The sequence below is a fragment of the Loxodonta africana genome, chromosome 23, assembly GCF_030014295.1.
Source record: "Loxodonta africana isolate mLoxAfr1 chromosome 23, mLoxAfr1.hap2, whole genome shotgun sequence".
Taxonomy (NCBI): Eukaryota; Metazoa; Chordata; class Mammalia; order Proboscidea; family Elephantidae; genus Loxodonta; species Loxodonta africana.
The window spans coordinates 15651311-15677853 of NC_087364.1; the positions used below are offsets into that span (position 1 = coordinate 15651311).

General features: G+C 39.1%; 1 protein-coding gene and 1 pseudogene across 2 annotated transcripts in view; one reads left to right on the forward strand and one right to left on the reverse strand.

Moving 5' to 3' along the window:
- Positions 1–1634: 1634 nt before the first annotated feature.
- TM9SF2 (transmembrane 9 superfamily member 2) overlaps positions 1635–26543 on the reverse strand; it is a 184530-nt gene continuing 159621 nt past the window's right edge. For both annotated transcript variants that reach the window (XM_064275277.1, XM_064275276.1), the window contains 8 exons: positions 21801–21933; positions 21059–21178; positions 17864–17921; positions 12175–12334; positions 11531–11682; positions 10421–10532; positions 5087–5258; positions 1635–2324 (listed from right to left, as the gene is read on the reverse strand). In XM_064275277.1, the coding sequence (XP_064131347.1) occupies positions 2257–2324; positions 5087–5258; positions 10421–10532; positions 11531–11682; positions 12175–12334; positions 17864–17921; positions 21059–21178; positions 21801–21933 (975 nt within the window). In that variant the 3' untranslated portion in view covers positions 1635–2256. The remainder of the gene's footprint in view (positions 2325–5086; positions 5259–10420; positions 10533–11530; positions 11683–12174; positions 12335–17863; positions 17922–21058; positions 21179–21800; positions 21934–26543) is intronic.
- On the forward strand, positions 6777–8069 carry LOC104846253 (chromatin target of PRMT1 protein-like; annotated as a pseudogene).

Below are 26543 nucleotides of genomic sequence, written 5' to 3' on the forward strand. Positions count from 1 at the left end.
AGAGTGAAGCTCTCTACCATGTCTCAAGCAGGAAAACACCTCCATCATCTTGTTCCACTACACTTCTCTTCCACTAACATTTCCAGCTATTAGGGATCATGGAAAGGACTTCTCCCAGGGGTTTCTGGGCTCTCACGCAAAACACTGTAACACAACTCTTTTTTTTCCTGGGGGTAGAGATTGGCTGCTAACCAAAAGGTCAGCTGTTCAAATCCACCAGCCACTCCTTGGAAACCCTATAGGGTAGTTCTATCCTGTCCTATAGGGTCACTATGAGTTAGAATCGACTCAATGGCAATGAGTTTGGTTTAGTTTATACTAAAACTATGGAAAAGGGTCTACAGGTTCTAACCAACCACCACTGCCGCTTAACTTTTTCCCTGGAAAACATCTTAAACAAATCATGGCAGCTATCTCCTGAAGACAGTCATGATCAAAGTCACAGAAAAGAGGCTAATTTTTTCCATTTCCCTTCTTACCACTGGTCTTGCCTTCCTTTTGAATGTTCCTTTCCTCCCTTCTAAGTCTTTTCCTTTAATACTTTTCCCAACTTCCTCTCCATTATTTAAGTGTGAAATACGATTACTTCAAAGTATAAAGAAAAAATACATAAAAGTTATATCAAACCAATAAAGGTGACTGTTTTAGTCACTAAACTAGTTCACTGAAGGAAAAAATTGAAGAAACTTAGTGTTGACCAATAAAACTAGGTTGCCGTCTCAATTAAAAGTCTGAATAAAACCCTTTTAGTACCTTAGCCAAATTACATATACAAAAATAAATACACTATACAAAAACGAAATACACTGTAAGAGATATCTGAAATAAAATTGAAAGAAATTTTTTAAACTGAAATCCTCTATGTGAGTGGTTAAAAAGATCAGAGGCTCCTTACACAATGATACTTTTACAGTTTCACTATTCAAATACATTGATCAGTTTTATAAAAAAAGGATATTAACATAAAATTATTCAGTAAGAACCCCGCAACATCATATAGGCACCAGTAATTGTAGTTGTAAGTTTAATGGCGGTATCTGATATGCTCTCGTAAGCAGCAAGCACTCAGCTCCTAAAATACAAACGAGTATCTTCACAGCTATAAGCAGACATCTCTGCAATCATCCCAAATCTCCGTATTTCACATAAATTAATTTAAATTAGTCAAATGAATATGCAACAGAAATACTTCTTAACTCTAGGAAATAAAACTGTGAAATCCAAATTAAGACGATGTAATTATAAGGAAAAGATGAAGACTTGCTAGTATACATAATGTATAGATCATAAGAACTGACTTATTAAAAATTAAAAAATACTGTATTCTGAAAAACAAGACAAACATAAAATCCTTAATGTAGTTAGAAGGCCTGCATTAAGTAGTGAATTTACATCATAATTTGGCCAAATATGCATGATTAAAACTTCCATATTTGCCTAACAATGATAATTTTAGAACCATCACAAAGCCCAGAAGACTAGAATTTCATTTAGATTGAAACTCAAAAAGCATTACATTAACAAAATTCAATAAAATCTGATAAACGAGTATAAACCATTTTAAAATACCCATAGTAAATAGATTTGTATTTACAGAATCTCCTTGAACATATAACAGGTAATGATGCAATGAAGACGTTTTTACAATATTTATTAAGATAAATTTATAAATTGAAAGACTCAGAGGCACATAGTTTAAAGGCCAATACCATGGGAATAATGAAGTCAACACAGAAAAGGAAAAGATCTGAACAATTACAACCATTACAAGATTCTTTTTAAAAGCCACATCCCCCAGTGAACATACCATAGGAATCATCCTTCAAAATTACCATGATAAAAAGTTATTTCCTTCAAAGAAAAATAATTCTTTCCACCTACCGAGCCTAGAAAATTCTATTTACAATCAGCTGTCCTGCATTTCATCAGTATTGTTTAATATGGCCTTCTCTATTCTGCTGTTAGAAGTACTGAAAATTTCTTAGCTATTGTATTTACAAACGCACATAATATTTAAATTTGCTCTTCACTGAGAACAACTGAAAATATACTTAATCAAATCACAATACAAATGTTTAGTGTTGAAAACACATTCTGTGGGGACAGGTGTAGGGTAGAGGTGTATTCAGAATTATGTTGCTTCTGATGAAATACTAGGCCAATAAGTCTGATAAAACTCAAGGTAGTCACAAAAACAGGTCTTTGTTGATGAAGAATTTAATTTATTTCTGTTTGAACTGGACACACTGGGCTTCTTCAGTCTACCTTCACCACACTGTATATTTTGGTAACAAACCAGAAGCATGCAAAGAAGCCAATGGTTCCTATAAAAAGAAAGAATAAAAATAAATAAATTAGATATTTTCTAAGTATAGTTATTGGGAGTTCTTAGTTTTCAAAGAATTACAATAAAATAACATATTTTACAAAACGTTAAGAGTTACATAATTAGGGGATAACAAAGACGCTCTGCAGCTAACCACGAGGGCCGTGTGGTACCAGAGAGAGCGACAACTCCTTTATAGACTTAGCTCTGTCATCTCCAAGCCTCTTTCTTTACTGTGTTAAACAGAGATAAATTTATCCACCCTAGCTACCTCCATAGACTGTCATCTAGACCACATGAGATAATTCATGAAAACATGAATGCCTGAATTTTCAGATAACTTCACTCATCTAAGGAGCCCGGGTGGTACAGTGGTTAGGGGCTGTGGCTGCTAATCAGGATGCACCGAGGCAAAAGGGAGGCATGTACTTTTAATGTGGCTGGTAAATGAACTTGGCCAGAACTCAAGTTCACTTTTCTCTGATTTCAAGTGCAGTCTTTTATGTTATACTACGGTCAGGTTTACTAAACACAGATTCAAAGAATTTTTCAAAAGATATACACTAAATCGTGAAATCACCTAACACATTTAAAAAATAAACTAAGGTATACCATTTTTTCCAGGATTATCTCCTGGGAAATATTCAGTAGGTAGGAATGTAGAAGAATACATAAGGTGATACAATATACTCTGTGTAATTTTTATATTTAAAGTCCCAAATGCTTTTCACAATTGTTTTCAGTGTAACATAGAGAAAAAGCATTAAAGGAGATTTTCTGTATCAAGAGACTAGATGTGGAACATGACTGTGTGGGGTCACGCACTCTGTCACTACACTCATTTGTATATCCTACATGTACTGAGTACCTACAACCTACAAGGCACTGTGTGTGTTTTAGAGTAAAGACAGACAGATACTCACACTGGATATTTGAGATGTTTACTACGGACTGGTAAAACTAATAGTGGCAACATAAATACATTTAATTAACCTTGTGCTTACCAAGAATTTCAAGATGATGGGAAAAGATATTTTAAGAAGACAAAAATATTTTATCACCATCCTGGTAACCCTAAGAAAGTTAGTTGCTTTATTTTATTCTTACTAGGGGGCAGATATCGTGTACAGGGAACCCTGGTGGCACCGTGGTTAAGAGCTTGGCTGCTAACTAAAAGGTCGGCAGTTGGAGTCCACCAGCTGCTCCCTGGAAACTGCAGGGGGCAGGTCTACTCTGTTCTATAGGTTTGCTATGAGCCAGAATTGACTCAATGGCAACGGGATTGGTTTTAGTTTTTGGATAGTGTACATACTAAATATAGCATCTTTCCTTATGTGACAGAGTAATTATATTTGCTTTGTAAACTGGACTGACTTAAATAACTGCAGTCTGGAATGTTCCGAAGCAATTACAGACATACCTACTTTAGACAAATGCAATACGTTTAAAGGGCTCACCACTCCCTTATGTAGAACCTTCTTCACAAAGAGAAACACACCACAATTTATTAGCTTAACTGGCTGATTCAATTTGATGTGGCTGCAGAGTTTAGATTACAAAAGCCGTCTCACTCTGAATGAGTGAAAATATGACACTTTAAAAGTCAGGAACAATAAAATTTAGGTCGTGTTTGAACTGTCATTTTCTTTATCCTATGCCTGGATAAACAATAGCTATTCTTTTTTTTTTTTTATTCACTAAGATCGCTGTTTCCGTGTGTTGGTCTGGAATAAACGATTCCATACATGCATTTATGGACACACAAATACAGATGCACAAAGAGGGTAATTCCCAGTTTCGTAGGCCACGACTATCTCACAGACCATTTATTAAGATCTATGGCTGTGGATCACACTATTGTATCATATGGCACCACAATACACAGCCCTCCCACCGCCATGTCTCCTCGGTGTCCTGGGACACAGATGGACGTCAGTGCTCGACGCACTGATACAGCAGCAGAGGCACACCCAAACCCCACCTGGTGCTCTTAAACCTTAACAGACAAGTAAAAAGTAGAACAGTTATAATTAAAAAATAACAAAAGATTTGGTCTTTTCTTTTTGGCTTCGATACTTCCTCATATGGCATTCAAGACAATCTTAGATAAAATCTTAAGTGTACACTTAATGTAATATTACATTTTTGTGACCAAAGTCCCAGTTTCCTTATTTTCACTCAGTCACTCACTTCATAACTGTCTACCAAGCACCCGTAGGGATCTGAGATACAGAAAGCTTTTATCTAGTTGGATGGAGAAGATAAACATAAAATAAATATCAATACATGCTACGTCCCATTAGGCACTTGGATTTTAAAGTGGAGATAAAAACTTCCAGAATGAAGAGTGCCCCATTATCATCTTGCCTTATTCTCAGTCTCATCTTGACTTTGGCTCTTTCCAATCTCTACTTCCTCCCAAACTTAGGTAGCTATAGCTTTTTTCCCCATTTCTGAAGTGGGAAAAGAAAGACTGTGTGTACCATGAAGGGGTTAACAGAAGGAAATCTTGAGATTTACTGATCCAGGGCTCCCTATGCCTTTAGCCCAAGGAGCCCATCAGCCTTTTTCCTTCAGGTTCTGTTTCATCACCTTTGGTTTACTGATATTCAACCCACAGGCGGACAGACCACTATGCTTAGCTGTGGTGAGGACTAAATACAGGAACACCAGGTAGCAGAAACCTTCATGGGTTTTATAAGAGGAAAATACTTATACATTATTTGTCTAAAAACTAACAAGAATCATTTCAATTCTTACCTGTAAAGAGGAAGAAGATCAAAACCATTATCATGGTATAACCAAAGTACAAAATTGTACTCGCTGTTCCTGTGATCTGCAGTTTTGAGAAGAAGTAGTGTACTGCATATATCAAGAAATACACGGCAGTAAAGCCACTGGTGAGGAAGGACCGCCACTGCCAATGATAATCCTAGATGGAAGAGAAAGAAAGCCAAGGGCAAGAATTACTTTCCAAGTAAGAGATGACAGGTAGCAAAACAAAGTTACCAAGGAAACATAAAGTAAAGTAGCCCCTAAAACCTAGTGTTTGAGAGAAGTTCCAGCCTCTTTTTCTTATTTGAGTTTTGTTTATTTCCCTCTTCCTTAAGGTGCTAAAAGGCACTCGCATCTCCGGTGAAAGTACTTAAAGACTGGCTAAAAAACTGTTAAAACTGTTTATGAATAATGCAGCATTAGGCTATAGCTCAAAATTTACGCTTCTCAAAGAAAGCAATGTACAAATAGCTTAGTTACACAGCTCAACATTTGTACTACCTACCTTCAGGTCCAGTTAACTCTCTATTAGAAAGGTTATTCTGCTAAGGTCTGTTTGAACTTCCTTCCCTCTCAGTACTAACAGGGTTTAAACACGGTAGGCTATTAAAACAGCTCTTCCTGCTTTTATGTAAAACAGCTTACAGCTTAGGAGAGCTTTGAAAAGAAGACAGGTCACTATCTCTCCAACCCTTTGTAACACATGACTTAAAAAGCATCCTAAGTTTAGAAAATTCCAGAGAATTCACAAAAAAATTACTGTTGTTTGTTGTTAGGCACCGTCTAGTCAATTTCGACTCATAGCAACCCTATGTCCCATGGGGTGGCTAGGATTCGAAAAAAGCTATCAGAGCCAATAAATGAATTCAGCAAAACTGCAGGGTACAAGATCAACACATAAAAATCAGCGTGTTTCCATACGTCAGCAATGAACAACCCGAAAAGGCAACTGAAACAATTCTATTTAATAAAAGCACCCAAAAGAATAAAATACCTAGGAATAAATTTAGCCAGGAGGTGAAAGACCTGTACACTGAAAACTACAAAATAGTGCTGAAAGAAATGAAAGATCTAAATAAATGTCATCCTGTGTTCACAGACTGGAATACTTACTATTACTAAGATGGCAATACTCTTCAAAGAGATCTACAGATTTAACGCCATCCCAAACAAGACTTCAATGGCCTTTTTTGCACAAATGGAAAAGATGCCTCTCAAATTCACATGGAATTGCAAGGAGCCCCAAATAACCACAACGATACTGAAAAAGAACAGGCTGGAGGGAACCACACTTTCTGGTCTCAAAACGTACTACAAAGCCATCATAATCAAAACAGTGTGGTACTGGCATAAGAACAGACACACAGACCAAAGGCACAGCACTGATAATCCAGAAATAAACCCACACATTTACTGCAAGTTGATTTTCGACAAGGTACCAAGTCTACTCAATGAGGAAACAGCCTCTTCAATAAATGGTGCTGGGACAACTGGGTTTCCACATGCAAAAGAATGAGGTTAGATTCCTACCTCGCAGCATACAAAAATTAACTAAAGGAAGAAAGGCCTGGCAATCTACTTTCAAGAAATCCGCCACTGAAAACCTTACGGAGCGCAGTTCTACTCTCATGCAGACGGAGTCGCCGTAAGTCAGAATCGGCTCAACAGCAACTGCATGACCTATACGCTAAAGAACAAACAGCTGATGCCAGGGAACATTTGGGCTTCGACGCAGCAATGCAGCAGCTGGCCAGTGCTTGAAAGAGAAGAGCGGCCCAGCAGGGACAGAATAGGCCCCCGTCCATGCAGCATTACAACTAAGCAGAGCTTAAAGCAGTGCCTGGGTGAGAGTAACATCCAGGCACAGTTTGGCCAACCCATAGGGGCCCCAGCGAGGAGTGATGAGAGGACGAGGCCTGCCCCTAATCCAGAGAGGCTTTCCCAGAGGAGGACTACATGGGGGACGTGCCAGGAGTACCCTACTTAGGGGTGGGATGTCACTCCCAGGTCAAAACCTGCGCTGAGGTGGACAAGCCATAGCTCCCTGAACAGGCTTAAGAAGCAGTGGTGTGGAGGTGGTGGAGGTCCTGGGAGAGGGGTCCCGTGGCATGGAGCTATGCGTCGTGGCAGAATCAGAGGTAGAGGTCAGGGTATGATAGGTGGGGAAAGAGGGGGCTTTGGGAGCAGAGGCCGAGGCTGTGGATGAGGGAGAGGTGCCCTTTCTCACCCTGTACTGACCAAGGAGCAAGTGGACAACCAGGCGGATGTGTTATGTCGAAAACAAAAGGACACCTGGATGCTGAGTTGGATGCTACATGGAGCAGACAGATTCGGAAACTAATGATCAAAGCCTGCTCACCTTCCTGTGAGAGACTCTTGTTGAGTCACCACATCTGTCAACACCCTTGAGATAAAAGAGAAGAAACCTGAGTGACGCTGGAAGGACCTGTCAGAACAGGCTACGGACTGACTTGCCCGTCTGCATTTAGTGTGTTCCTTTCTGATACTGTGTTATACGGAACCCTTTTTCCTTTGACTTCGTTTTATGTATTATATACATATTTTTTCACCCAGATTTCTCTTTGAACATGGATATGTTTGTTGGCCTTGTGGCTAGAACTCCCTCTTCCCTGCTCCATCTTCCCATGCCTGTTCTATGTTCTGACATTCTACTGTTTCCTCTGTTCATCTCTGTACCCCCTAAGAGAGGTCCCAGAAAGAGTCACTGAGGGTTCACTTTACAATCAATAGTCCTCCCTCACGTCTAGGTTTCTGAAATGCAGTTCTGTTCTGTATGTTCTTTAATGGCCTTCTGGAAATGTTTAGAAAATTCAGAACTCAAACATGCATTCTGTTGTAGTGACAATTTAGTATAGCAAACTGGGAACACTGACTTAGCTACAGGACCACGTGACAGGTTGGATCACATAACAGGTTACACAGTGACAGCAGCTCTGATCCGGTTAAAGTTACTACCACGTGTGTTCGCACCACACAGATGACAAACAATGTGTACTTTCTACCCTCAAATGAGATAAACCTTTTGCTTTGTATCCTGTACAAAGACGTGCTGCTGGATTGGCTTCTACCTGCAACAGAGAAAGGAGCCAACTGAGTTGGCAGACGCTGCAGAAGGGGGGGTGTGGGAGGGTGATGGGACTAACCGCTGGCAGGGGTCAGGTCAGACTCCTGCTGAAATGCTCTCACCCTTACGTTTATTCCACACCAGCCTCGGGTCCCCACTCGTTTGCTTTGTCTGACCCTCTCGTTTCCCTTGAGGACGTAATTAAGGTCAGCTTTGTCAGCTGGTGCGATTTCAGTGGAATCTTGTATTCGTTACAACATGAAATCAAAACAAACAAACTACAAATGAATCAAAGACCTAAATATAAGAGCTAAAACTCTTAAAGAAAACATGAAGATAGTCTCATGACCTTGGATTTGGCCACAGACTCTTAGATATGACACTAAGAGCACGGGCAACAAAAGAAAACACAGATAAATCAGACTTCATCAAAACTAAACTTCTGTACTTCAAAGGACATTATCAAGAAAACAGAAAGACAGCTTATGGCACGGGAGAAAATATCTGCAAAATCATACATCAGACAAGGGTCCAGTATCCAGACTATAAGGAGTCCTGGTTGTGCAATGGTCAAGGTCCTCGGCTGATCAACTGAAGGGTCCGTGGTTCCAACCCACCAGTGGCTCCGTGAAGAACAGGCCTAGGAATCTGCTCTCATGAAGATTTACAGCCTGGAAAACCCTATGGGGCAGTTCTACTCTGCCCTGTAGGGTCATTATGAGTTGAAATTGACTCAACGGCATAAGACAACAACAACATCTAGGATATATATAAAGTACTCTTACAATTCAACAACAAAGAGCCCAATTAAAAAATAGGCAAAGGACATACAAATGGCCAACAAGGACATGAAAAGCTGTTCAGTAGGGAAATGTAAAATAAAACCAACATAAGATACCACTTCACACCCACTGGAATGGCTATGAGTCAGAATCAACTTGACGGCTATGGGATGATGGTGATGATGATGTAGATGGCCATAATCAAAATAACAGAAATTAACAAGTGTTGGTGAGGATGTAGAGAAATTGGAATCTTTGGACACTGCTAGCTGGAATATAAACTGGTTTGGCTGCTATGGAAAACAGTTTCATGGTTCTCAAAAAGTTAAACATAGAATTTTAAGACCCAGCAGTTCTATTCCTAGGTATATATCTAAAACAACTGAACACAGGTACTCAAAAAAATACCTGTACACCAATGTTCACAGATGCACTATTCATAATAGCCAAAAAGGGGAAACAATCAAAATGTCTATTAACCTATAAATGGATAAACAAATTGTGGCATATACATACAATGGGATATGAGTCGGCAGTAAAATCGAAGAGTACTGACACATGCTACAATGCAGATGAACCACAAAACACTACGCTAAGTAAAAGAAGCCAGACACAAAAAGTCACATGTCGTATGATTCCAATGATATGAAACGTCCAGGACAGGTGAGCCCACGGTCACAGAAAGCGCACTGTGGCTGCCAGGGCCAGAAGCAGGGAGAATAAGAAGTAACTGCTTGCTGGGTATGGGGTTTTATTTAGGGGTAATGCAAATGTTCTGGAACTAGACAGAGGTGCTGGTTCCAAAATGCTGTGAATTATATTAAATGTCACTGAACTGTACACTTTAAAATGGTTACTTCAATGTTATGTCAATTTCACTGCAATTTAAAAATATAAACATACCAAGTTTAACAAGCTTAGATATCATCTCCTATACAGAAATTAACCATAAAAGAATGAATTTAACACAACCTTATTCTTAAAAATTCAATTTTACCTATACATAGAGATGCCATCATCTGCCATATTGCCACGAATATAATTCACTAAAATGTAATGACTGAAACTTTTTAATGAATTGTCCCACTTAGAACATCTATTTTTACTAAACTTTGAGTCTACAAATATCTGTATTATAAAAACAGAATTAATTTTTAAGTTAGGCATTTAAAAAAACTCAACAAGGAAAATTCAGCACAATTCTATAAGAGGTTATTCTCAAGAAATTAACATTTTAAAGTCTCTAATAGCAAGCTCTAAATGAATATACTGAACTAGGTACTATCTTCGTTCAATCTTAAAGTGGCCTACATTTGATTTAGGAATACAGGTCAATTTCTATCATAATAAACAGAAATATTTCAATTAATAGTATTCAAGATTGCCATATGACAAAATTATAAATAAATCTACAAAAAAAGTCTAAGTTAAATAAATATTGCTAATACATACCTCTGCACATAGGTGGAAATAGCAAAGAAGTATAGTTGCCTCAGAACATGTAATAACCAAAATGATAAACACCAGAAATAGGAAGCCAAACATGTAATACATCTGATGAGACCTATAATAAATTGACATATTGATAAAATTATAAATATCTTCTCTTTAACACAGTAAATGATATACTCTTTTCATTTTTCATGAACTGAAAATGTTTGCGTTTTCTCCCAGTTAATCAAACAAGTTCTAATAGGTTTAGATGGTGATGGAGGTTGGGCACCAGGCAGGGGAAGAAAGGATATGGGAACGTCACCAGGCTTTATCTTTCTTCTCAGGTAGAACCTGAAACTCAGGTTTACTCAAATATGCTTAGTCGATTTGTCTACTAGTGACTCAGACACATTTGACAAAACGTTAATGGACAGGCAGAGCCAAACTAAGAAAAGGCCACATTTGATACATAAGGTTTCTTGTTACATACAGTAACAATCACTGAATCTGAAAATTACTATAAAAACAATCTGGAAGGAGAGACAGGTTCTGATCACTAAAACCCTCAAATTTAGTTCTAACTTTATGCTACTTCAAACCCTGTCTGTCACTGCAGCAGCTGAAAATTACCACTATGAGTTTTTCCATGCAAACATGAAATCACAGAATGAAACAATCTTGGGACTGGAAAGGATTCCGAAGGTGATCTAGTTCAAGGCTTCCTCCAATGCTTGTCAAATCCCTCTATCGAGGGCTCAGAGCATCTCCTCTCTGAAGCAGTACAGATTAGCCTTTTAAGAACATCGGTTTGGATAACCTTAGGTTAATTTTCTGTCACATGGCAGCTGTGTGACACAGGCAAATCAACCTCAAAAGCCTCATTTTCACCTCTGTAAAATGGGGAAAGTTCTGAGAATTAAGTAAGAAGTAACAAGCCTTCAGTTTATAGGTATTGTTACTATAATTCTTTTTCCCCCTTGGAAAAGGTAAAATAACCTTAAGTTGGCTGGTTACTGGAGAGCTGTTTTTGTTTACAAGCTATAAACAGTCATCCATATTAAAAAAAAAGAGAAAGCTAGTATCACATAGAAGGTCAATGGAAATAAGAGGATGTTGTCCAGAGCTTACCAAATACTGTTCAGAATGAAGAAAAGCTGTATAAAGATGCACCCAAATGGCAAAATCCCACCCATGATAATACCGGGCAACGGCTTCGTGTAGAATGACTGCTCGGGAATCTGACGTGGAATCTGATTGGTTCGCACTGGGTGTTCAATGGCCTAAAGCAAAGAAAGAAAGGATTCATACTTATCTATTTTAATATTCTTCTCTGTACTAGCCTATCTGCCTGCTCTTCCTCAGCTTCCACGCTGACACTGATGGCAATAACATCTACGTTAAGTCGTCAAACTGAAATCTGTGTTTAGAAGCAATGAACCAGGCTAGCCTCAGGTACACTATTCACTCTGAATACTGGAACAAGTCACCACTGTTTCCAGCAGTTATCCACTGACTAATGGCTTTATACGAAGCAATACACAGAAGCGAATAATACAGTACTTGGAAAATAACAGTCAGCAAAAAGAGAGAGTTAGGCTTTTCCTTTTAATTACATACTTACTGTAAGGGAAGAGCTGATTCTGAAATTTTTGTCAATGCATTTTTATTTGGAGGTGGTGAGATCCCACAGGGTAAGTTTCTATCTTTTAGGCACTTTCGTGATATACTTTAAGCTGAAATTCATTTGAATAAATTAACACCTATAAACTTACATTCTTCTTAAAACCAAAGTATGCACCAATAAACGTCAGAGGCACGGATATGCAGAACCAAAGGGCCAGTATGGCAACCAGTGTTCCAAAAGGAATAGCTGCTGAAGATCCTTCTCCCCAGAGAATCAGATTCATTATAAAGAAGTCAGCAAATACAATCCTGAAAGACACAACAGGCTCCTGGGTAAAACCAGAGTTGGAAGCAAAATGATACAGTAACAATATAATATGCAATTAATAATACAATTTGAAAGAAAATGCCAATAAGAAGTAGACGAAAACCTGCTTTCAGGGAAAATCCCTTCGGCTCCTGCCTCTCCATACTCACCGGCTCTGGCATTACATGCATGGTCCCTGTCGCTGACCTAAGCTATAGTCATGGCCTAACTGGTCTCCTACTGCTCTCTCCCACCACCAAACCAGCCTCTACACGCATCCGAAGTGCTACTACTTCGAATACTGAGTAACACCTGGGTCCACAGGATGAGCCCTTTTATACAGGAAGAAGGGAAAGGAGGCTGAGAGTAGAAAGGGAGGGTCACCAAGCACAAACAGTGACTCCTCAAGGTGACTTCTATCACTGCCTAGTGAAAGAAAAGCAAAAGAACAGAGAAATCATAGTTTAGAAATGCTTCTTCACTAAAGATAATTAAGGTATTAATTTAAGTTAAAAAATACTAAATAGCCAGCCAGAGGGGGAAAGGTATACCATTGTTAATTTGTTCTCTATAAGCCATAGGTAAGTGAGTAACATCTCTGAAAATTCACAAGGATAATTCTTTCCAATTACGAAAGCTTTTATTTTATGGACCTAGAGAAGAATACTCTACTTCTTGCCAGTATAGCTAAACTCAAAGCCAATTGATTGAAGATGTAAAGCACCTACAAGAGAACCTACATTTAACAGGCAGATGGTTCAAAAATGACCTCTCCATTTTTCACCAGTAACGGGCCTGGTTTCTAATACCAGACATTCACTAAATGCTTTATAATATCATCTACTAACACTATGAGAGAGGTACTAATATTGCCCCTATTTCAAAGATACGTGACAGGTTAAGTAACTTGCCTACATCACAGAAACTGGAGGTGGCAGATCCTAGACTTAAACACAAGCTCTTAATCACTATACTACACCATCTCCCAAAAACATCCTGCAGAAGGTATTCTTTCAATACACGTTTACTGACTCTACTATGTGCAAGGCACTGCACAGCGCTTCAACACCAGACATAGGTTTCTGTTCTTAGGCCTTACACAGAAGCAATTCCAGTCCAGTCACTTGCAACACATGAAAATATACTGCATTAAATATTTTTTAAATTAGCAACTGGCCAGAAATCAAGGCATCTTTGATTTTATGTATGTTTTATGGCTATACTGTGGTAGCCATTAATCTCATGTAGCTATTAAGAACTTGAAATGTGGCTATTCTGAATTGAGATGTATATAAAATACATACCAAATTTTGAAGACTCAGTGAAAAGGAAAAAAAAAAAAAATGGAAAACATCTTACTATTAATAATTGTGGATTACAGGTTGAAATGGTAATATTTTGAATACATTGGTTAAATAAAGTATATTACTGCAATTAATTTCACTTAGCCTTTTTTTTTAAATTAATGGCTACCAGAAATATGTAAAGTACATCTCTGGCTTCTAATATATTTCTACAGAGAAGCCTCTGTATTTGTAGGGGCTCTAATATGAACACATCCATGTGCTTGTCCTTTAGCTTACCATCACATACACAGAAACGTGTGTGTGTGTAAATGCCTCAACCCTAGGCTTCTGAAAGTGACCAAAGCTCTGGCTCTTCCTACAATACCTTCGTTTGTCCCAAACCTACCCCTTTTCTCACTTTCTCAAGAACTTCACACATTCCCTCTTCCATTATCAAAGTTTTTCTCCTGAAAGATCACTTCCACTAGGATATAATCATGTTCTCTGATCCCACACTGGCCTCGAGCCACCACTCCAATTACTCGGAGCTCCTTCCTGCCAAACTTTCATCTACTATTGTTTCTTAGTCACCTCGGGTTCACGCTTTAAGAAAATGTTTGAAAATATTTAAAAAATGCAAACCCAGCTTTATCAAATCTTAACATCATGCCATATTTGATTCAAAACATTTTTTTCTTGAAGAAAACAGTGTAGCTACAGCTAAGGGCCATTGTGTAATCCTTCTTCCTTCCTATTTCACTCCTTTCTTCTCCAAAAATACCACTATCATGAACTTGGTATTTATTATACGTACTCACAGAAGCTTTTCTGTAGGTTTTTAAAGTTTATATAAATAATATCATACTATACCTATCAATCTGCAACATGTTTTAAAAATCACTATGGTTTTAAGATTTATCCACATTGAAACATGTAGCTCTACTGCATTCATATTAACTGATGAAAAGTACTCCACCGTGTAGTGTAACACAATTTATCCACTTTCCTGTTGATAGACACTAAAAAAACTAGGCTCCCTGAAATTTTTTTTTTCCCCCTATTGCAACAAACATTTTTCAACATAACTCTTTGAGCCCATGTGTTTCTAGGATATATATACAGAAGGTGGAATTGCTGAGTCATTACTAAAAAGGGCTATGCAAATTTAAAACTTTACTAGAAATTGCCAAATTGCTCTTCAGATCAGTTTTGTCTAACTTAAACTCCTACCAGCAGTTTAGGAAAGTTACCTTTTACATATCTTCATCGCACATGGAATTATGAAATTTGTTGCTGTAATTTGCCTTTCCTATTGACAACTGTTGCTGAGCATCCTGGGTCTGTTCGCTTTTTAGGTATCACATTCTTTGACCTCCTGGCTACACCCGCTGTGCATTTTTCATTTGGGTTTCATGTTTTTTTTTTCAAAATCATACATGTGAATTGTTTGTATATTTCACCTACTAATTCCTTTGAAAATATTTTCTCCCCATCTGTGACTTTTTCTCAGCCCAAACATCTCAATGTACGTAGCTGATTTCCTCTGTTTCTTCTGAGTACATTTTAAAAAACACGGCTGTAATCAATTGTAATCACTTCCATATAGCCCACAGTTTTTAATGTTATCGAATTCATCATTTTTTTCTTTATCCCTTGTATACCTTGCTTAAAAAAACTCCTATCCTGTGGTCACGAAGATCTAATACTCTTCTATATTTTCATCCAAGAGTCATGCCTGCCTCTTACACTTCGGCTTTAATCCATCTGGAACTGATTTTGTGTGTGTGATGCAGGAACAGCGTCATTTATTTAACAGTTCCTCTGCTTTGTGACACCACATGAAGCATGCTTCCATGTACACATGGTCTAGCTCTGTGTTCTACACCCAGCAGCCACTGCACATCTCTAAGCCCCTTCACAGTACTTGGTCTTCTTATCAAGCAACAGAGTGAACTGGTGTCTATTGTTAATAAGCTTTGTATGTTTCTCATATGGATCTGCATATTTGAGAGGCTATTTTGCCTACTGTGCAGGTTTTTTGTTGCTAATACTGCTGTGACCAGAGTCCTCCCCTACTCAAACATTTAATTGGTCATTGGTGGTGTTCAGGATCTTGGAATATTTAGCTGATATCCAGCCATTTTGACAAACTAGTATTAAATCTAAGTTTAACAGCTGAAATTCTTGGATGCTCTTTTATACAAATCATGTTATCTATAAATCTATAAATAATAACACTGTCTCTGCCTTTTTGAAACATATTCCTCTTATTTCTGTTTCATGCCTTACTGTGTTTAACAGAACTTAAATAACTTAAGCCATAAAAGCGATTTAATGGGAATGGCTCTAGTGTGTCACCATTATATGATGTTGGTTCTGAATTATAGACAAGAGTTTTTTCTTTTTTAATAAGGCAAGTATTTTTCTATCCATTAAAAAAAGAAAAAAATATATATATGGAAACGGCTTTATGTTATCAAATGCCATTGTGTTGCACTTATTGCAATAATTATATACAGGTGTTTACTTGTACAATTACATGAAGAGGCTTCCTATTATTAAATGATCCTTGCAATCCTAGGTGAACATCAATTCCTCTCTGTCCCTGGAATACTCAGGTTCTTAGATCTTTTTCTTTCTCTACTTACCTTCCCTACTGCTGTGAACACCTACTTTTAAGGGGGGATGAAGAAGATAAATCAGAGAAGAGCTGATCAGAGATGTAAAAGAAGAACCAGCATGGGATAATTTCTATGAAGCCCAAAAGGAAAGAGTTTCAAGGAGAAAGTATTCCAATGTTAGACAATGTCGAAAGGTAAAGACAAAGAAAATGGCTTCTAGATTTGAAAATGGGACCATCACCAGAAACCGCAGAAAAACGCTTCAGTGATACGGGAAAAAAGACAGATATATACTATAAATATATGTTGAAAAAATGAAAATTAAGGACTGTAGACTTTTTTTTTCCAAGGCATTTTATTGGAGATGGAAAGAAATGAGGTAGCACAAAAGGGATGATTGCTTATGGGAAGCTCTTTTTAGGGTTTGGGAGGCCTAAGCAATGGTTAAGTACTTAGCTGCTAACCGAAAGGCTGGCAGTTCAAACCCACCCAGCAGCTGCACAGGAGAAAGACTTCATGATCTCCTCCTGTAAGGACGACAGCCTAGGAAACCTTATGGAGCAGGTCTACTCTGTCACATGGGGTCATTATGAGTCAGAATTGACTCGACAGCCAACAACAAGATGCATATTTGTAGGAATAAGATTAAACACACGAACAGAACAGAGAAAGGAGAAAGGGAAGAAAGGAGAAATGGAAGCTGGGAGAATGCCTGAACAACAAGATTCTGAAGGAACTTATGAGAGACAGTCTTGGTGAAGAGGGACACTTCTTGAGTCTACAGCAGAGGAAAGAAGACAAAGGATGTGGCTTGAGAAAAGCATAAAAACTTGAACAGAACACGAACGGCTGAGAGGCACGTGAATCTTCAGTGGAATAATCTGAGAGAATGTTTATATTATACCAAACTTGTATAAAAATGTCACTTATCAGTCACTTCCAGCCAGAAAGCTCCTTCACTTTTGACCTGCAAAGTATACAGTCCTAGTATTCTAGATTTAACCTTTGGCTTTTTTTTTTTTTTTTTAATATCACTGCTGACTGTTCAGGGGCTAGTTCTTGGCTGCTGGAAATCTGGGGGTTGAAGTGGGCTCTACTTCCAGGAGCAGAAGCACATCAGATACTTGGTATCAGAAGCTGTCCTTTAGACGGCCAAGGGCTGTTTTTTTCAGTGGTGGTTTTTTTTTTTGTTTTCGGTTTATGTTCCTCTACTTAATGGAATGGACTCTAAAAAAATGATACTTTTGATAAAAATCTGAAAACATACACTTGCCTGAGCTAACTTCAGGTGAGGATTCCTTACTGTGATTAAGTCAAAAGCTTCAAATGTAGTCTTACATGACAACAGGTCAGCCTAACTACTGCAGACTAAGGAATACAAAGACGATTAAGAAAGGAATAAAAAAATTCTCATGTCTAAAAGGTGCTTTTCTCAGATAATGGGTGTAACAGCCATTCAACAAGTGTTTATTAAATATTTGCTTTTTATCCTTTTTTAAAATTAAATTCACTTTCTTAATTACATGGTTTAGAAACAGACAGAATTAAAGATTTAAGAAACAGATAATTCGGGGACTAAACTACGACTATAGTAAGAAAGTAATTACTGAAAAAATTCACTTACCCGGGACAAAGAAATGATGTTAATAAAACATTTGTTTTCCACTTCTCACCTCCAAAGGCTATGGAAGAAAACAAAAGTAGTGTAACTTACAGACTTTTCATTAAGCAAACCAAAAATCCACACTCCAAGTGGCATTCCATTAACTGTTATATACCCCTGCGTGCCCCGGCCTAAGAGATGATACCAGCCAATGATATGCTATTCCCTCATCAAGTGATCCAAACCAGGGATGTGCAGCGTCAAAGGTCTGCCCTGAGTAATCCTGCTTCAGCATAAAACAAGTTCAATTTATCAAAAGAAATTCATCTGAACCAGTTTTTCTTTTCTAATTTTTTAAACTTAAAACAAAACAAACCCCCTAAATTCTAAGCCAATAGGGGACTGGGTACAGAAAAAGCACAACGTGGATTCTGGTTTATCTTGTGGCCAGTTGCAGAATTTATTATAAAACTAGGAACCCCCAACCCTGATATGCAACACATTTACATATTCATAAAAGGTCTCAATCTTTAGGATTCCTCTAGCACTGCAGTGTAGTTTCTAGTAAACGGTAGTGATGGTGGGGAGATTAGCATGTCGGGTAAGGGGATTAAGAGTAGAAGGGTTATAGCCACGGGACAGAACAAATTTGCTTATGAACTTTAAAAATTCTACTTTGTCCTTTACCAATTTGTGTTTTTTTTTTTTATTTCATGTAAAAAAATTCGTTAAAAAAAAATCAAATACTGAAGGATATAGAGTAAAAAATGAAGGTACTCCCTCTGTTCCCAGTTTAAAAGTTAAGAGATGAAACTGGCTGAGATCTGAGAACAGCTTTGGTTTTTTAAAAAAAGTTTTTTTTTTTTTTTTAAAACATAGTTTATAAGCAAATTTAAGTACCACTTAAAAAAAAAAAAGGAAATGACAAAATTTCATATATATATATATACACATACATACACAACATGATTTGAATTCATAGCATTACTGACAAAAAAATTGTGAAATTACCAATTCTCGGTTTAATACAATTCCAATCAAAACTTAAAAAATATCTTTTGAAACAGAAATGCTTCTATAAAATGAAGTATTTTTGTGACTGGGATCATGTGACAGACCCTCTCAGTGCTGTTCTAACACGCTGCTTAACCTGCCGCTGGGAGGTCTGAAGGATGCAGCAGAGGAGAGACGGCTGGGGCGGGCGGACAGTCCTGACTGGATCTAATACGTGTTAAAATACGCATGTAACTACCCTAATCCTATGTCTTTTAGTAAAGCATGAAAGAAAAATGAAAAAACTTCCCAAAATACTCAGAAATTAATACACTTGACACATAGTACTTCTCACGCTTAGGAAAGAAATGCATCTGGCAAAGTCTAGCCAATGTTCCTACCTGGGGCTGAAACCAGTAATTCCCACCTAAAGGTCACCTATGTAACCCTACTGGGTTTTACCTCAAATTTATTCAGAAAGCTGTGGGGAATCCCAGCTCTGTTGCATCTCCCTGGCACTTTAAATCACAGATTACCTATGGGACCATCTCAAGGGGCTTCAGCATTCCTAAAGAGGGAAGAATCTGGCATTCACTGACCCCGGTAAGGCTGCTTTCTATATCGTCTAATCACATCCCATCCTTACTCTGTGGCCCTGACCCTTTTTTTCACTGAACTTTATTTTATTTCAGAAAAGTAGAACACAAGAGATTGTAACTAATTATATTACAAAAGTAACTCACTCTAGGGCTCTTTTAAGCAGGGAGTTTACTTTAAATACAGACGATGTTTATAAATATTGATACAATTTTAAATATGACATCTCATATGTAAGAAAACATATACCTATATGTATTACCTGTTTTAGTTAATAAATCAGCAACTGCTTGTTTGTATAGTTTTCTTCCTTTATTAGTCTACATATGCTTCAATGAAAATAACAAACCTAAGTTGTTCACCCAAACCCAGTAAGTCAAAACTTTTTTTTTTTATTAACTTTTATTGAGCTTCAAGTGAATGTTTACAAATCAAGTCAGTCTGTCACATATAAGCTTATATACATCTTATTCCATACTCCTACTTGCTCTCCCCCTAATGAGTCAGCCCTTCCAGTCTCTCCTTTCGTGACAATTTTGCCAGCTTCCAACTCTCTCTATCCTCCCATCCCCCCTCCAGACAGGAGATGCCAACACAGTCTCAAGTGTCCACCTGATACAATTAGCTCACTCTTCATCAGCATCTCTCTCCTACCCACTGTCCAGTCCCTTTCATGTCTGATGAGTTGTCTTCGGGGATGGCTCCTGTCCTGTGCCAACAGAGGTTTGGGGACCATGACCGCCGGGATTCCTCTGGTCTCAGTCAGACCATTAAGTCTGGTCTTTTTAGGAGAATTTGGGGTCTGCATCCCACTGATCTCCTGTTCCCTCAGGGGTTCTCTGTTGTGCTCCCTGTCAGGGCAGTCGTCGATTGTGGCCGGGCACCAACTAGTTCTTCTGGTCTCAGGATGATGCAGGCCTCTGGTTCATGTGGCCCTTTCTGTCTCTTGGGCTCTTAGTTGTCGTGTGGCCTTGGTGTTCTTCATTCTCCTTTGCTCCAGGTGGGTTGAGACCAATTGATGCATCTTAGATGGCCGCTTGTTAGCATTTAGGACCCCAGACGCCACATTTCAAACTGGGATGCAGAATGTTTTCATACTAGAATTATTTTGCCAATTGACTTAGAAGTCCCCTTAAACCATGGTCCCCAAACCCCCGCCCTTGCTCCGCTGACCTTTGAAGCATTCATTTTATCCCGGAAACTTCTTTGCTTTTGGTCCAGTCCAATTGAGCTGACCTTCCATGTATTGAGTGTTGTCCTTCCCTTCAACTAAAGCAGTTCTTATCTACTAATTAATCAGTAAAAAACCCCCTCCCTCCCTCCCCTCCTTGTAACCACAGAAGTATGTGTTCTTCTCAGTTCAAAACTTTTTTAAACAAAAAAGAGGGAAGGAGTGGTGGATAAGCAATACCTAAATTTGCTTATTTCACTGCCAAAGGATTTTTGAAAAAATAAATCTAAGGATAGTTATTTGCTTCACAAAAGAAATCACCAATCAGGCTCCTTTAAAATAATGACACACACCTACTACAAACAGCTTTAATTATCCGGCACAAAGGTTCAGAGCCATTGATGTTACAAATCAGATGACTGATTTGAGACACAGCCAGGGTAGCTTTTACTTACACTTATAGAATCTGGCAGCAACATAACCCGCCGGAGTTCCGAGCAGCACCCATAAGACCACAGCACACGTCATCAGCGCACCTCTGTTGGCAGGTGACAAAAATCCCAAGCAAGCGAAAACTATAAAATAAGTAACTCAAAGTTATTGTAAATATATTACTGCCTCCTTTGTCGTGAAATGTTAGACGTGGCCTCTCAGTTTTCAAACAAGAAAATACAACTTCACGAAAACGTACACACTATGCTACCAGGCGGCAGGCCGGCTGAATCTTAGTGAAATTTAATGCGCTGCGTTCATCTGGTCACAGGCATGGCAAACTCCACTTGGGAAGTTGATCAGAGTTCCTAAGACCCCAGCTTTCTCTTCACTGGGGGAGGCTGACCAAATGCTTGAGAGGTTTTCAGCTTTTCTGAGATTCAAATACAGCTTTTAAAATGAATATGGATAAAATATATTCCCACTATGAATCATACTTTGCTTCTATTTAAAAATAACACTAGGTTCCTTTAGGGTGAAACATTCAAACTTGGGCTCTTTAGAACTAAACAAAGATATGAGGAGTCAGCCTCTGGGCATAGCTAACCCTTTCTCAGTCATTTATAGTCAAAGCACGCAGATTCTGAGAGCTGAAAGGACTTTTGGAAACTATCTAGCCTAGCTACCTCACTTTGGAAAACTTGTTTTCAAATAATTATTTAGAAAAAGTATTTTTTAACTTTTTAATTTTCACTTAACACTTACACAGAGTCACAAAAGTCATAATTAGAATCTGTGTCCCTGATCCTAGAAAGACGGAGAGCAGCATCCCTTTTCTTGGAGGACGGAAAATATCGCCGTGAACTAGTTTCCAGCCAAATTCTTCCTGAGCATCCTCCTAAAACCAGAATGAAATCAGTTTAATTTTCATGTGGAATCACCAAGACAACTAGACAGTTTGTTCACTGTTGAATATGTTGTTACAGAAAATTAAAGAAAAAACTTAAAAATGCTAACATCTATTTCAAATTTGATGTATAAAGCTTGACTTGGAGCTTTATATGTATTTCTTAAATTGTTTTTAAAGGAATATCATGTAGTAAGGTCTATAAATACAGCTACTGAGAAACTTGAAAAAGAAATATAAAGACAACACGATACTTACCTATTTCTATTTTAAGTCAAGCTTTCTGATCCAACTTGATTTAATTTTTAATTCCACTCTATCCTTTTCAGTCTACTTTTATTAATCTCAAAAATACACAAATGGTATTAGCTTTCATATTATACTTACTTTGCTAGTGCAATAGGCTTAGCTATAAAACCAAAAAAACCAAACCTGTTGCCATCGAGTCAATGCCGACTCATAGCGACCCTACAGGACAGAGTAGAACTGCCAACCTTTTGGTTAGCAGCCAAGTGCTTAAGCACTGCGCCACTAGGGCCCAAACTGCTTCCGTGCAGCCACACACAGACGTTGTTAGCTGCTGCTGAGTTGGCTCCTGACTCGTGGTGACCCCAACCACATCTGGGCTGGACTACTGTGACCCATAGGGTTTTCACTGGCTGATTTTTCATAAGCAGTTCACCAGGCCTTTCTTCCTAGTCTGTTAGTCTGGAAGCTCTGCTGAAAGCTGTTCAGCATCATAGCAGCATGCAAACCTCCACTGATAGATGGGTGGTGGCTGTGCTTGAGGGGCACTGGCCAGGAATGCAACCCAGGCCTCCCTCATGAAAGACGAAAATTGTACCACTGAACCACCACTGCCCACAGACACATCTGCCAATCAACATCTTCACTTGATGGTTTAAGAGACGTCTTGAAAAGAATCCACAACTGAACCAACTCTCTTTCCCCACTTCAACCTGCTCTTCCTACAGCCTCCCTCAGTGGATATAAAATCTATCCTTCAGTTACTCAGGCCCCAAAACCTCACAGTCATCCTCGATTTGTCCCTTTCTTTCATACTTCGTGTACAACCCTTTAACAAATTTTACAGCTCTAGCTCCAAAATATACCCAGGACCCACCACTAGCCCCTGGTTCAATATACATTAAGCTGATCTGCTCCCGCCCTTATCCCTGTCAGTCAGTTCTCAATACGGCAGCCAGATGGACCCTTTCAACACGTAAGTCAGACTATGTCGCTCCTCCTTCCAATCCAATGGCTTCCCTTTCTCCTCAGAGTAAAAACAAAAACACAGCTCTCACACAGCCCTACATGATGTGGAGCCTCTCTGCCTCTGTGAGGTCACCTCCGACTCTCCATTGCCTGTGTTTATCACGCTGCTCTAGATGTGGAGCCTCTCCGCCTCTGTGAGGTCACCTCCGACTCTCCATTGCCTGTGTTTATCACGCTGCTCTAGATGTGGAGCCTCTCCGCCTCTGTGAGGTCACCTCCGACTCTCCATTGCCTGTGTTTATCACGCTGCTCTAGATGTGGAGCCTCTCCGCCTCTGTGAGGTCACCTCCGACTCTCCATTGCCTGTGTTTATCACGCTGCTCTAGATGTGGAGCCTCTCCGCCTCTGTGAGGTCACCTCCGACTCTCCATTGCCTGTGTTTATCACGCTGCTCTAGATGTGGAGCCTCTCCGCCTCTGTGAGGTCACCTCCGACTCTCCATTGCCTGTGTTTATCACGCTGCTCTAGATGTGGAGCCTCTCCGCCTCTGTGAGGTCACCTCCGACTCTCCATTGCCTGTGTTTATCACGCTGCTCCAGATGTGGAGCCTCTCCGCCTCTGTGAGGTCACCTCCGACTCTCCATTGCCTGTGTTTATCACGCTGCTCCAGATGTGGAGCCTCTCTGCCTCTGTGAGGTCACCTCCGGCTCTCCATTGCCTGTGTTTATCACGCTGCTCTAGATGTGGAGCCTCTCTGCCTCTGTGAGGTCACCTCCGGCTCTCCATTGCCTGTGTTTATCACGCTGCTCTAGCTACACTGCTCCTTCCAGGTTCCAGGTGTGCTGTCACCCTGGGGCCTCCACAGCTACTGCAGCCCGCCTTGGAAAGCTCTCCCCTTTTTTGCAATGTGTGTATGGTTCACTCCTTCAGCTCTGCTGGGTTTCCGCTCAATGTCCCCTTGCACTGAGGCTGTCCCTGATGACATGAAATCCCCGGCACGAGGTCGCCCTTACTCCGCTTCACCTTTCCGAGAACCTAACATGCCTTACATTGACCAGCTGTTTACCGTCTGCGCCCTCCCCCTAGAGAACAGGGAGTCTGTCTGCTTTGTATGAGGCAGTATCTTCAGTACCTAGAACAGGCACTCAAATATTTCTTCTATGAAAACCACTTCTAAATCATTGAAGATTCTTAGGAGGTTATTCTAAGGCAGAGGCAGTTAAAAGATGAGAAAGCGGTGGTCAACAGGGTCGTTCCAACAGCTGAATGGATGACATGGAGCCACCTGGGATGACTTGAAATAGGAGACGAAGATTTTTGCCGCGACTTGGGAACTGCTACTCTAAACTACTGCTGCGTTAAGACACCTGACCAGGGCATGCTGATTTTTATTTAATTTACAAAATGAAAGCTCTTTATTTTCTAACAATAAAAACAGTACATGCTCCTTGTAAAATAAAATTTAAATGATGAAGAAATGTACAAAGAAGAATATAAAATCCAAGCTCTGTAATGATTCAAGATCGATTCGTCCAGACCTTTGTGGGAACTTCTTTCTCTGCTACAAAAAAGAAATGCTGTAATATTGCTCTAAAACTTGTTTTCGCATTTACTGTGTTGTAAACATGTTTCCATGTAAATATGCACATCTTTTTACATGTCTGGCTACCGTTTATAATGATCACTTCCAACCCAGACCTTGCTCTTATACTACTGGATCCTTGTTATCTCCTCACTTGCTAACAGCTATACTGCTGTCTCACTAACATCTTACACTTGTGTCCAAAAATTCATCTGGCCTCCCTCCAGGGCCTAGTTCTTCTTCATTATTTCCCATCTTAGTAAATGGAACAACCATCAACCTGGTGACTTAAGTCAGAAACCTGGCTGGGGTCATTCACTGGCTTTACTCTCTCTTCTGCCCTTTTTCCAGGGCCAACAAGTCAACCACCGCTCCATACCATCTCCTGAACAGCCCCTGTATTTATCTGTCTACTTCCCTTCCACTCCACTTGTTTATGGCACTGTTCACTATTCACTTATTTTTTAATACACCAATCATGTAGCAATCACTTCTTTTATGACTTCTGGCTGTCATACTTGCAAAACTCCACTCACCTCCAAGATTTAAAGATAATTTCCCATGTTTTCTTCTAGTATTTTAGTGTGCCACATTTGCATTTAAATCATTAATGATTTTAATATAAGGAGTCAAGTTGGAATCTACCTTAATTACTTTCCAGATGGCCACCCACTTTGTCCCAATACCATCTGTCAAATAATCTGTCTTTTCTCTGCTGATACACCTTTGCTAAATTCCAAATTTCGACTCATTATTATTATATACAGAAAATGTTTATCTGGGATTTCTTCACTCACCCATCCTTCTAAATCTCCCTTTAGGATTGTTTTCCTTTCTCCTAAAGAATTTCTCTAGAAATTCCTTCAGTGAAGGTCTGTTTGTGGTCAACTGTTTTTGTTAGTCTGAAAAAGGTATTTTACCTCCATTCGTGAAAGATGAATTTTCTGGGTATGTGATTCCAGGTGAAGAGTTCATTTCTCTCACCAGTGTAAACACATTATTCTTGGGGCTCCCCTGTCAATCTGATTGTTATTCCTTTGCAGATGCTTGGCCTTTTTTTTTCCCCTTCTGGCCAATTCTAAGATCCTCTCTTTGTCCCTGATGTTCTATGGTTTTACCACAACTGATCTACGTGTGAATTTTTTTTTCCTAATATTTATTATGCTTGGGATAAACTGTTCTTCCTTTATCTATGGAGTCTTATTTTTCACCTGTTCTGGAAATTTCTTAGCTGTTACTTTTTCACGTATTTTATACTCTGTAACTAATAATTCCAGTATCTGAAATCTTTGGGGGTCTAAATCCAGTTTAAATTTTGTGACTCTGATGGAAAGCTCATATTTAATTGATCTTAAATTGTAGGAATTCTGACAACTTAAATATGGTAGACTTTCCTTCTGAGGATTTCTACTTGACTCTGCTAAGAATCAGATGGCACGTACTGACCTAGAACCATTCTGATCCCACTTCCAGAATCCAGTCTTCAAACAGGAGAGTGACGTTCAGCAACTTCACTACTGACCCAAGGCTTAGCCTCCCAAATGCATAAAGACTTGATCTAGACACCCACCCACGCGGTGACCCCAACATCTCATGCTTGCATTCTGTTTCCTGCTCTAGCCTCGGCTCACCTTTTCGGGGGCTGGGATGGAGAGGGGGTTCTCGGAGACCACTTTTACCTACCATAAGCCCAGCAATGCATCAACAACTGTGGTACATCAATGACTGACTGACTTATTTATGCATTCATCTAACAAATATTTACTGAGCACCAACTATATGCTGGGCACTGTTTGAAATACTG